General features: G+C 41.5%; 1 protein-coding gene across 4 annotated transcripts in view; it reads right to left on the reverse strand.

The window, feature by feature from the left end:
* The window catches only part of CACNA1D (calcium channel, voltage-dependent, L type, alpha 1D subunit), a 416,410-nt gene that overhangs the window by 184,368 nt on the left and 219,671 nt on the right, over positions 1 to 12,371 (reverse strand). For all 4 annotated transcript variants that reach the window (XM_006892226.1, XM_006892225.1, XM_006892228.1 and 1 more), the window contains exon 5: positions 3,757 to 3,899. In XM_006892226.1, the coding sequence (XP_006892288.1) occupies positions 3,757 to 3,899 (143 nt within the window). The remainder of the gene's footprint in view (positions 1 to 3,756; positions 3,900 to 12,371) is intronic.

Raw genomic sequence — 12,371 nt, forward strand, 5'->3', positions numbered from 1 at the left:
GCGGAGTTTAGGGCTGTTGTACATAGGGTCGCTATGAGTCGCAGGCGACTCGACGGCACATAACAACAACAAACAACAACAATGAACTTAAAAGCCCTTGCATAAGGCTCAGATCTGTCCCCATTCTGGTGACCTGTAGAAGAGTGAGACGTAGATCTCTGCTAAATATCAGTGATGTTTTGGAGAAAAAGAGAAAATATAATTTATAAGGGTTTGTCAAGAGTGTCTGGAAGAGTTACATGAGTCACTCAGCAAAAAACCCAGTTAGCCAGTGGAGTCCAAATCAGTGCTACGTGGTTCTGAGAGTCTTGAACAGCAGAGCCTTGCACACGTGAAGCTGCAGCACAGCGTGTCAGCTCCCAGCACACACCAAAGGCACACTGGCCCATCATTTGCTCTTGGGGGGGAGGCTGTCATGGTTCCTTAGAAATTAGATTAAGCTGTAACAACTAAATCTGAAAGAACACGTGTGCTCCCCAGACTTCCCATTTAATCATGTTACACTTAAAAGCGCCACTCATTTTCAAGGTGTTCCTGTTTCTCTCGATTGCTTCCAGACCATTCTGCGGTTTTGACTGTGATCTTTTTCAATGAAAAGAAATGAGGCATCTGGAAAATCAAGTGCACATAAACACCACTTCCTACATTTTAAAAGGTTAAATTTGGAAGTAATGTTTCTTCCAGAGAACTTCTGGTGTATTCTGGAGCCACCAAGAAGTTTAATAAAATTTCATGAGGGATTTCTGGAGACAGGAGAAACATAAAAATACCAACACCCAGACACATCTTGTTGTCTCATATCCTTCTAGATGCTGCGATCAGGCAATCACAGAGCCACCACTCCTTGGAAGGTAGTAGGTGTCTGACTTTCTAACGTCCCCAACAGAAAGTTTAGGAGAGGGCAAAGCCCAGTGAGGAAATCACATGCTCCTGGTGGAAGGAGAAGCATTCTGGCCAGGGTGCGAATCTGGCATCTGCTCCAACATATCCCAGAGGTCTGATGCAAGGAGCCAGGAAGGAAAGCAGGGCCTGGTACTGCCAATAGTTCCTCTGGTGACACAAGCCCTAGGGAGTTGTGCTGCTAACCTCAAGGCAATGCCACTCTATAAATCTGCATCCAGCAGTGGCTCCATGAGAGAAGGATGGGCAATCTTCTCCCATATAATTTATAGCCTCAGAAAACTCACTGAAGGGCAGCTATGAGTTGGTTCCTACTCAAAAGCAGTGAGTGAATGGGTGGGTGAGTGGGTGGGCAGGTGAGTGAGTGAATGAGTAATAACACTACCTATCTTGTCCCATTCCAAAGAAGGGTGACCCAAGAGAGTGTGGAAACTATAGAACAGTATCATTGATTTCACATGCAAGCAAGATTCTACTGAAGATTATCCAAGAATGACTGGAACAGCACATGAGCAGAGAACTGCTAGAAGTCCAGGCTGGGTTTAGAAGGGGTCGTGGTACTAGGGATATTATAGCTAATGTTACATGGATCTTAGCTGAAAGCAGGGAATACCAGAGGAATGTCTATCTGTGTTTCACTGACTATGCAAAGTAGTTTGACTGTGTAGATCATAACAAACTGTGGCTGACTCTAAGAAGAATGGGAATATCAGAACACTTGATCATTCTAATGTGAAACCTATACTTGGACCAAGTGGTAGTCATCAGAACAGAGCAGGGAAACACTGCATGGCTCAAAATTGGGAAGGGCGTACGCCAGGGATGTGTCTTGTCTCCACACCTTTTCAACCTGTATGCAGAACAGATTATCTGTGAGGCTAGGCTCTATGAGGAGAAATGTGGGGTCAGGATTGGTGAAAGATCTATCAATAATCTGCATTATGCAGATGACACAACCCTGCTTGGTGAAACTGAGGAGGACCTGAAGCTCTTGCTGCAGAGGGTCGAGGGTCAATATGGATTGAGGCTCAATGTCAAGAAGACAAAGATTCTTACCACTGGACCAATTGGCAGCATCAGGATGGATGGTGAAGAGACTGAGATTGTTCACAGCTTTAATTTGCTTGGCTCCTCAGTCAACACTCTTGGCACCAGTAGCCAGGAAATCAAAGGACGTATTGTGATGGGAAAGTCTGTTGTTAGGGACCTCTCCAAGTACTGAAGAGCAATGGTGTCACTCTGGAGACTAAGGTGCATCTGATACAGGCTAAGGTCTTTGCAATCACTTGTTATGCATCAGAGAGTTAGACAATGACTAAGGAGGATAGAAGGAGAATTGATGCCTTTGAGCTGTGGTGCTGGAGAAGAGTATTGAGGGTACCATGGACTGCTAGGAAAACAAATAGATTCATTCTGGAGAAGGTTAAACCAGGCGGCTCCTTGGAGGCAAGGATTCTGAAGCTTCGTCTAACATACTTTGGACATGTTGTAAGGAGGGACCAGTCTTTGCAGGGGGTCATCATGCTCAGTAGGGTGGAGGGACAGTGCATGAGGGAAAGTCCCTCTGTGAGGTGGATTGATTCAGTGACTGGGGTAATCAGAATGGGAATGTCAGAGACAGTGTGATTGGCACAGGACAGAGCAGAGTTTAGGGCTGTTTACATAGGATCCCTAAGAGTCGCAAGCGACTCGACGGCACATAACAACATCTCTCCCTGAGTGTTTCCTTTGATTTCCAGACACTGTGCTAGGAGCACTCCCCTCATTATCTCATTTACTGCTCATAACCACCATCAAGGGAGCTATTCCTGTGCTGCACTGATGGAAGAGGAAAGTGGGACACTCACCTCTCTACCCCACTGCTAGTCAGACAGAATCCCTTTTAGAGAGGGAGCTAAGCAGAACCTTCAGAAATTCAGTCTTCTGCTAGCAGCCCTGGTGGTGCTACAGGCTAAGCACTGCACGTCTAACAACAACACTAGCTATTCAAACCCACAAGCCGCTCCACAGAAGAAAGATGAGCCATTCTGTTCCCATGAAGAGTCACATCTTCGGAAATCCTACGAGGCAGTTCCACCCCAGCCTACATTTCACTAGGAGCTTGCTGGGACTGACTTGACAGCAGTGAGTTGGGGTTAGTAGGTCAGGTAGGGGGATGTGTGTGTGTGTGTGTGTGTGTGTGTGTGTGTGTGTGTAAGAGAGAGAGAGAGAGAGAAAGACCCCTACTGCTTCCTACTTTGAAAAATAAAAAATAATTAAACCTCCCAACATCCTCATATACGTAACTCACTACTTTAAAAAGGCCAAGCCTGTAAGTGAGGAGGGAATAATACAACATGTAGTCACAGAAGGGAGCTCTGGTGGTCTAGTGGCAAGCAGCTGTGATGCAATTCCAAAAAGGCATGCATTTTGAGGCCACCACAGAAAAGGATGGGGGAAAATCCTCTAAAAACCCACCAGAGGGTCGGCTATGGGTCAGTTACAACTACGGAATGCACCACCACCACCACCACCACCACCACAACCACAGTCACAGAGGTAAAACCAGGCCAGCATTAGGGCACTTGAGCAGAGTATCTTGTGCTACTGTTACTTTCGTCCTTCTTCTAGGGAAGGGTCTGCCATAAAATCAGTGCGGTGACAATCACTACCTGCCCCCATCTTGTGTTGTCTTGGCCATCCAGAGTGAGGGTGTAAGCCAAAGTGTCCCATGAACTGTGAAGGCCTGCATGGTCGTCTGCTGAGCCCCTGAATGGTACACGGCCACTCACCTTGGCACACTCTGTTTCCCAATTCCGAGACCCACCCAGAAGGAAAGATCAGCAACCACCTGACTAGGAAATGAAAGTTGCTTACTGGGCACTCCTGATACTAGTCGAAGTGGTCGTAACACTCGGAAGGCGCGGAGGGCTTTGACATCAAAGCCTCCTGATTTGCCACCAGAGTGGTTACCGCCTTCCGTTTCTTTGGTTAATTGTTCCAAAATGACACTAAACAATCTGAAAGGAGAAGAGAGAGAGATGTTAGCGTCTGTCACCAAGGGAAGCAAAACAGGATGATAGCAGCAGTTATTTCTGAACAAGGGCTAATTCTATGCAGTGGCTGCTTAAACGAAGGGAAGGGAGGGGTAGGAATGAGGCTAGGAAATACGAACACGATCCCTGTGCATCGGAATTATTCGGGACAGGGATTCATCTTACGTTTTCATGGCAATAGAGCAGCTAGAGCAAGGCACCTCCCACAGCCTGGATTCACTGGGGATCCACTGGTGACAAGTGGGAACTGCCACAAACAGAAATAATGACAATACTATTCATAGCAGCTACCGTTTCTTGAGAGCTCGCTCTATGCTGAGCCCTTTTATTACCTTTCTCCATTAATCCTAGCAAAATGCTAATGCAGCGGGAATTACCGTTAACACTGTTTTATAGTAGAGCAAACAAACTCCATGAGGTTAAGTAGCTTGTCCAAGGTTACACAACTAGGGGACAGCTAGCACGCGAGCCCAAGCTTGTTGCCCCTGCTAGAATGAACTCCATTCTGCTGGCATGGAAATTTTAGTCTGTTTTATTATGCCCAGTTCCTAACTCATTGAAAGTGCTCCCTAAAATATCTGATAATAAATCAATGAAGAATTGTTGACCTCAAACTCCTAACTCTTAATCGACTTTAACATCAGTCCTAACCCAATCACTAACTTGCTGTTATTCTAGCAATGCCAAAACCTCCGACTAGTTACCACCTCACCAGGCCCACATCACACCCCCCACTTCAACCTTAAAAGGACTTTATGAAAATAATGTAAATTACAGATGCTCAAGAACTTTGAAAACGCTCAAAGCAATAACCTAAGGTGAGGCATGAATATCGTTATTTTCTTTCTTGAAATGTGAATAATATTGTATCTGGCAGCCACGGTAAATTTTTCCTACTCTGAGAAGGTTTTACGGATAAAGCTATTTTCAGGCAATCTGCTCATTTGACAGTTACTTGTGCTCTTTCAAATAAATATTTATTCTTTGGAATTGTTGCCTGTTTTTCAGAATAAATAGAAATTTGCCCACTTCAAGTGAAATCATGTCCAGCCAATCAGATTATGGGGATCATTGGCTGCGCAACAAAGAAAAGGTTTCTGGAGTTTAATTAGCAGCCAGAACAGAAACTCTGCCCCCACTGGCACGCTTCTGGATTGCCATGACACTGGCTCCATAAAAAGCAGGGTGGTCTGATTGCCGTTCTGATGGAGTATAGTTTAGTAATGTCATTCTGGGACATTTATAGACCAGCTATTTGTTCTAATAACAGTACAGCAATTAGCCACGAAACAGCTGGGGGTGGAGGGTGGGGAGGGAGAAGCCAGGCCTCTCTACCTTTTTTAAAGCTTCAGATGGTAGGCTCTCCCTGGTTCAAGCTGAGGAGATGGATCATGTTTATGACAAGTTTCTCTCTTTTTAGCGTAGATTTTTTTAAATTGCCGTAAAACCCTACAGCAAGGCTAAAGTTAAAAGTATCCCATCCAAAGGAGGTTCACAGTGTCACAAAAACAAAACCAGAGGAAGAAAGAGAACCTCAAGCTCTTTGGAAATGTGGTAACCACAGGAATTTTCATCCCAAAGGGTTAGGAGAGTAATTTATGCAGGTTAAGATTGCTTTCAAGTATCAGTGTTTTGTAGCATACACTCCACAATCCTTTCATTCCTTGTTCAGCAATGCCCTTGAAAACAGGTGGAAACTCTCTCTCTCTCATTAGTGGAGCGCCTGAGTCAAAGAGAAGCAGACTGCTGCTTCCAGGGAGCATGGGGGTGTGCAGGACTGCGGCTGGGTCCCAATCCTAAGAGTGATGAGGCATTAGGCAAGTTCCTCCTCTGCTCTGAGCCTCGGTTTCCCCTACTGCCAAATGAGGAAACTGAATGCCATTAACTACCCTGTGACGCTGCTCCCGTCTAGTCCCCACCCCAAATCACACCATGTGCCTGAGGAGAAAAGGCCATGAGGAGAAGGCGGTGTCCGACCCTAACTTGTTACGAAAATGTTGCCTGTAAGACAAAAGATGAAGGGTGAGGAGCTGCCTGAACTGACAAAAGCCAGAAACACCAGAACACACAGCCTATGTTTATCTGTGCACGAACTGGAGTAATAAGCCTCAACGCCTGAACTACGTTTATTGAAAAATTAGAGGAATGGCCGGAAGCTGGTTCAGACCAAACTCTCGTGGCCACATTATTCAGAGTTAACATTTCAGATATATCAATCACTTCCTTAACATATATACTGGGGGAATCTTGACAAAAGCAACAACTTGATGTGGACTTGGAACAGAAAATCCCCTGGACTGAGACACAGACTTGTTGCTGGATCTGGATCTTTCAGGGAGTCATAACTGGATTCAAACGAATTCAAGTAACAATTTCATTTTCCTTTTTAAAGGAAACTTCTCTTCTGCTTTCTGTTTCTACAACTCAATGTGTCTTGATATTCTAATTTTCCATATTAATGAGGAAAAGGGACACTGATTCTAGTTTCACTTTAAGCTAGTTTATGACATGATATATAGAGGTTTGAGTTGCAGTTCAATTTATATACAATAAAATGAAGCCATTTTAAGTATATTATGAGATGAGTTCTGACAAATATATATGCACAAGTCAGTTAAGCCTGGGATGCTATCCAGCTGGGTGGTAGTTCGGCCTCACCCCATGCTTTAATTATTTGATGTCTAGTACTTTTTGTGTCCAAACAAACTGTTGCCTATTCCAAGGTCATAAAGATTTTTTTTCTATGTCTTCTCCTCTATCTTTGATAATTTTTGCTTCTTGTTTAGGTCTATGTATTTGTATATGGTATGAGGGAATACGACATAAAGATATTTAGTGTTTGAAAAAAAAAGATATTTAGTGTTTGGATATGGTAGTTTGCAGAAGAATGGGAAATCTCCTGTGTGATTAACTTGCTCAGAAAACCCACCAGAGAGTCAGCTATGGGTTGGTTTCAATTCAACAGTGTACAACGACACATAAGGGAACGGTGGCAGCAGAGCCCCTAGGGCGATGGGCTGCTACTGCAAAGGTTATGCCTTTCAGGTGGTTTAAATCCACCAGTGGCTCTAAGGGAGAGAGAATGGGACTATCCCATACAACCTAGAAGTTTAATGTAGGGTCAGTTAGGAATCAGTTAACCAATGACAAGGAAAGTCTTGGAGCAATATTTAAAGTGATTAGCAGCTAATACAGAAAGGGCAGTGGTTCAAAAAAGTACAGGCCTGGGACTCCTGTGGGGCATGTCTGCTCCGTTCTATGGGGTCTCAATGAGTAGGAATTGACAATGTGCTAGCCTTGTTCATTGTGGTGGATGCATTACTATATGAACGTGCCCAGTGTACACCCAAAGTGGGGGCATTTTATAGCATGGGAGCTACATCTTCAGTTTATTATAAAAATAGAAAGTTAGGAAAAAGTTACCACAGCAAGAGAGTCACTACAGCATTATATAATATACCTAAGTAACGTAACCTGCTGGAGGGTCAGCTATGGGTTGGTTCTGACTCTACGGTATACAACAACAACAACAACAACATTGCTTCTTATAAACTGATTTCTAACTTATTAAGAACTAAAAGTGTTGAAATTTCTCAGTATGAACATTAAGCAGTTTCTTATATTTCTGTCAATTTTTGCCTTATATACTTGGAGGTTGTAATTTAAGAGTCAACAGATTTAGCTTTTATCTGTATAAAATCTGGTGAATTAAAAATTTTATAGTTAAAAAAAAGTCGTGCATGGGAGAAAAGCACGGCAGTGTACTTCGATAAAGACTTACAGCCTTGGAAATTTTGTTGGTGGTAGTTCTGCACTGTCCAGTAGGGTCAATATTAGTTCAAATAGACTCAATAAAGTGAGGTTTTATTTTCTAGAAAGTAAGAATAATGATTATTTTTTTAAAGAGGGATACATATTCCAAAACTATTCACTGATGACACTGTATGGGTGTGTTTCTGAATTTCCTATTCTGTTCCATTGATCTTATGGAAATTCCTTATGTAAATATTATACTATGTTGATTATTGTCATTTTATATTGTTTTATGCTGTTTAATCAACTACGACTCAAAGAGACTCTTTGAACATTACATCTAAACTTTATCCTGTTCTCACAATCTTCACCATGCCCAAGCCCATTGCTGCAGTCACTGTGCCAATCCATCTCTGGAGGGTCTTCCTACCTTTCACTGACTCTTTTCTTTTCCAAATATGGTGTCTTTTCCCAAAGACTGGCCCCTCCTGACAGTATACTCAAAGTCTGTGAAACACTTCACTAACCTTTCCTCTAAAGAGCATACTGGTTGCACTTCCTTCAAAACAGATACACCTTTTCTTTTCGAAGTCCATGGTATATTCAATGCTCAAGACTAACACCAACATGCAAAGGCATAATTTCTTCTACAGTCTTCCTTATTCATTATCTAACTTTCCTATGTGTCTGAGGCAACTGAAAAAACCATGGCTTGGGTCAGGTACACCTGAGTCTTTAAAATGACATCTTTATTCTTTGGCATTTTAGAGAGGTCAAGTAGTATAATTCTTCCAGCTAGGTTCATAAAAATTCCTTTGGTTTGTCTACAGTCTTAAAATTCCATATAAACTGAAGAAGCTATTTTTTTTTAAAAAGGAAAATTCTCAGGTATTTAGATAGTAGTTGTGTTCAATCTATAGATCAATTTGAATAATAAATGACATCCTAATTATATAGTCTTCCCAGGTCAGAGTCTTGGGTTTAGGTCTCCTGTAAGTATTTTGCAGTTTAAATAAATAGAATCTTTTCCATTTCCTTTACCCAACCCTCCCTCCACCCATCAAACTGTGCAAACCTATGATTACCCTCCCCCCTAATCCTCATCCCTCAGCTCCTCACCCCTTGGATATTCATACACATTTTACTACTTATCTATTTCTACAATAACGGTCTTATATAGTATTTATCCTTATGGGACGGAGTTAGCTCACTTAGCATAATGCTATCTGTTGTTGTTGTTGTTGTTGTTATGTACCGTCGAGTCCCTTGCAACTCATAGCGACCCTATGTACAACAGCCCTAAACTCTGCTCTGTCCTGTGCCAATCGCACTGTCTCTGACACTCCCATCCCAATTATCCCAGTCACTGAATCAATCCACCTCATAGTGGGCCTTCCTCTCCTGCGCTGTCCCTCCACCCTCCCAAGCATGATGTCCTTCTCCAAGGACCTGTCCCTCTTTACAACATGCCCAAAGTATGTTAGACGGAGCCTCAGAATCCTTGCCTCCAAGGAGCCACCAGGTTTAACCCTTTCCAGGAAAAATCTGTTTGTTTTCCTAGCAGTCCATGGTATTCTCAATACTCTTCTCCAGCACCACAGCTCAAAGGCATCAATTCTCCTATCCTCCTTGGTCATTGTCCAACTCTCTGATGCATAACAAGTGACTGCGAAGACCATGGCCTGTATCAGACACACCTTGGTCTCCAGAGAGACACCATTGCTCTTCAGTACTTTGGAGAGGTCCCTAACAGCAGACTTTCCAATGGCAATATGTCTTCTAATTTCCTGGCTGCTGGTGCCAAGACTGTTGACTGTGGAGCCAAGCAAGCTAAAGTTGTGTACAATCTCAATCTCTTCACCATCCATCCTGATGCTGCCAAGTGATCCAGTGGTGAAAATCTTTGTCTTCTTGACACTGAGCCTCAATCCATATTGTAGGCTGCAGTCCTTGACACTCTGCAGCAGGAGCTTCAGGTCTTCTTCAGTTTCAGCAAGCAGGGTTGTGCTCTCTAGTCGCTCCTAAATTAGGTAATGATTTTAAAAATCATTGCTCCTGCATGCTGCATAGTATTACATAGCGTGAATGTACCATAATTTCTCAATCCACTCAATTGTGGTTGGACATTTGGGCTGTTTCTATGTTCTTGTGACGGTGAATAACTCTGCTATGAACATGGGTGTACAAATCGTGGTTTGTGCCTCAGTTCTAATTTCTTAGGGTCATATGGAATGTCTATGTACATCTTTTTGAGGAAATGTCAAACTGTCTTCCAGAGTGGTTGCATCATTTTACAATCCCATCAATAGTGTGTAAGAATTCCTATCTCACCATATCCTCTCCAACATTTATTAATTGCTATCCTGTTAAATTTTGCCACTGCTATTGTGATGAGATGACATCTCATTGTGGTTTTGATTTGCCTCTCTCTTACTGGCAGTGATTTTGAGCATTTCTTCATGTGTTTGCTGGCTACCCAAATATCTTCCTCTGTGAAAATTCTTTCCATGTCTTTTAGAACTGACTCTTTTTAAAATGCATATGATCTAATCATTTATAAATATTAATTGATGGTTATTATTGTTAGGTGCTAGGTGGGTTTAAATCTATCCTTTTGCTGTTTTAAAAGTATTTATCCACTATTGCTCTTATCCTCTTCCGTGTCTTTTTTTTTTAATTTAAAAAACTGATCCCATTTAATTTAATCACTTAACCACATTAGGATTATGCGTTAGAAACTCAACAGCGACATGTCAGGTTTGGTTTATGAGATTATTAACTAAACTGTATTTCTCAGTAGCTTCTCTAGACTAAGGTCAACAGAAGTTTTCTGTAAAGTGCTAGATAAAAAATAGTTTTTATGGGGGAGCTCTGGTGGCCTAGTGGCAAGAAGCTGCACTGCAATCCCAGAGACTCATGGTTCAAATCCACCAGATGCTCTGCCGGGAAAGTAGGGAAAATCTCCTCCTGTACCAGTCAGATCTGATCTGACGGTACACAGACACACATACACAAAATTAAAAAAAATAGTTTTTATGTGTATATAGTAACTATTTTAGGCTTTGGAGACCACAGGGAGACTGTCACAACTATTCAACTCTACCATTAAAATTCAAAGGTAGCTACTGATAGGAATGAGTGTGTTTCAATGGCTGTGTTCCAATACAACTTTATATACAAAACCAAAGCAAATAACCAAATTTCTTAATGTAGGGGAGGGTATGGAGATATAAACAGACAGTAGAACAGATTGCTCTACAAGCCACAGTTCACGGACTTATACTCTAGGGGCTACAATATACATCTTTAACTTAAAACAGTCTAGCTTGGAATATGATTTATCATTCCATCTATTGTATAACTTTTCCACAGTATATGACTATTTCTTTACTCTTTTGAGCTATTATTGCTATACCTTTTTTTAAGAGGCAGTAAACCTCAAATTGCATTTAAAGTTTTTATTTTTTAAAATATTTTTATTGGTTTTCATATAATAATTCCTTTACATTATATTTAATTAATATACATTGTGTTTTATACAATCTTTCATTTACATGGTGAAAGCACAGGGCTGAAGATGGGCGGGGAGAGGGCAGGTGTTAATCATAGGGTTGCAACCGTTTGAAGGGTGGAAGGAGTTTAGGGTGAAGAAAAATGGGAAAAATCAGGTGTATATGAGCAATGTATACAAGCTTTGTAAAGAAACTAGTATAAAATTTTTAAAAGTTTATTTTAAAAAAAATTTTATAAAAGTGAGTATCTATATAGAGACTTTAGAATGAATGGAGGGAAAGCCTCTATACTTAACCATAGATTTATCCTTTCTGGCACTCTTCATTCCTCCATTCCTTTTGTGTAGATCCAAATTTCTATCTGGTATGCCTCTGGAAACCCTATGAACTTTGATAAATGTCAATAGTTGTAGAGAGGCTTCAAGCCTTTTGTTCACAGAGTCTCTATGAATTGTGCTCAACTCGAAGGCAACCAACAATAACATTTTCCTACAGTCTGAAGAGCTTTCTTTAATGTTCCTGAGGTGCAGATCTATTAAGGAGGCAGTCTCTCAGATTTTTCTGAAAAGGTTTTTATTGTGACTTCAATTTAAAAAGAAAAAACTGTCCACTGAGTAAGAATTCTAGGTTGACATTATCCCCAGTACTTTAAGATGTGTCTCTATTATCTTCCAGTTTTCATAGTTGGTGACACGAAGTCTGTGATATATTTGACTACTTCTCAGATTTTTCTCTTTATCTTTGGCTTCTAACAATTTGATTATGATGCACAGTGGTGTGGTTTCTTCATGTTTACTCTGCTTAAACTTTGTTAAGCTTCGTGGATTTGTGAATTTATAATTCTCACCACATTTCACTGTGAGACTATGATTTCTTCAATTACTTGTTTCTACTTAACCTCTGTTTCCTCTCCTCGCATGACTCCAAAGATCATCTTTTAGATCACTTGATATTGTCCCAGTGGTTACTGAAGTGGTGTTTATTCATTCTTAGTAATTCCTTTACGTACTGTCATGCATTATCTTCAAGTTTAGTAAGGTTTTTTTTCCCTTCTTCTTAAAAATTGTATTTAGGGGGAGCTCTGGTGGCCTAGTGGCAAGGAGCTGCAACTACAATCCCAGAGGCTCACGGTTCGAATCCACCAGATGCTCTGCTGGGAAAGGAGGGACAA

This window comes from Elephantulus edwardii, unplaced genomic scaffold (genome assembly GCF_000299155.1).
Source record: "Elephantulus edwardii isolate Elephantulus edwardi_28Jun2011 unplaced genomic scaffold, EleEdw1.0 scaffold00113, whole genome shotgun sequence".
Classification (NCBI taxonomy): domain Eukaryota; kingdom Metazoa; phylum Chordata; class Mammalia; order Macroscelidea; family Macroscelididae; genus Elephantulus; species Elephantulus edwardii.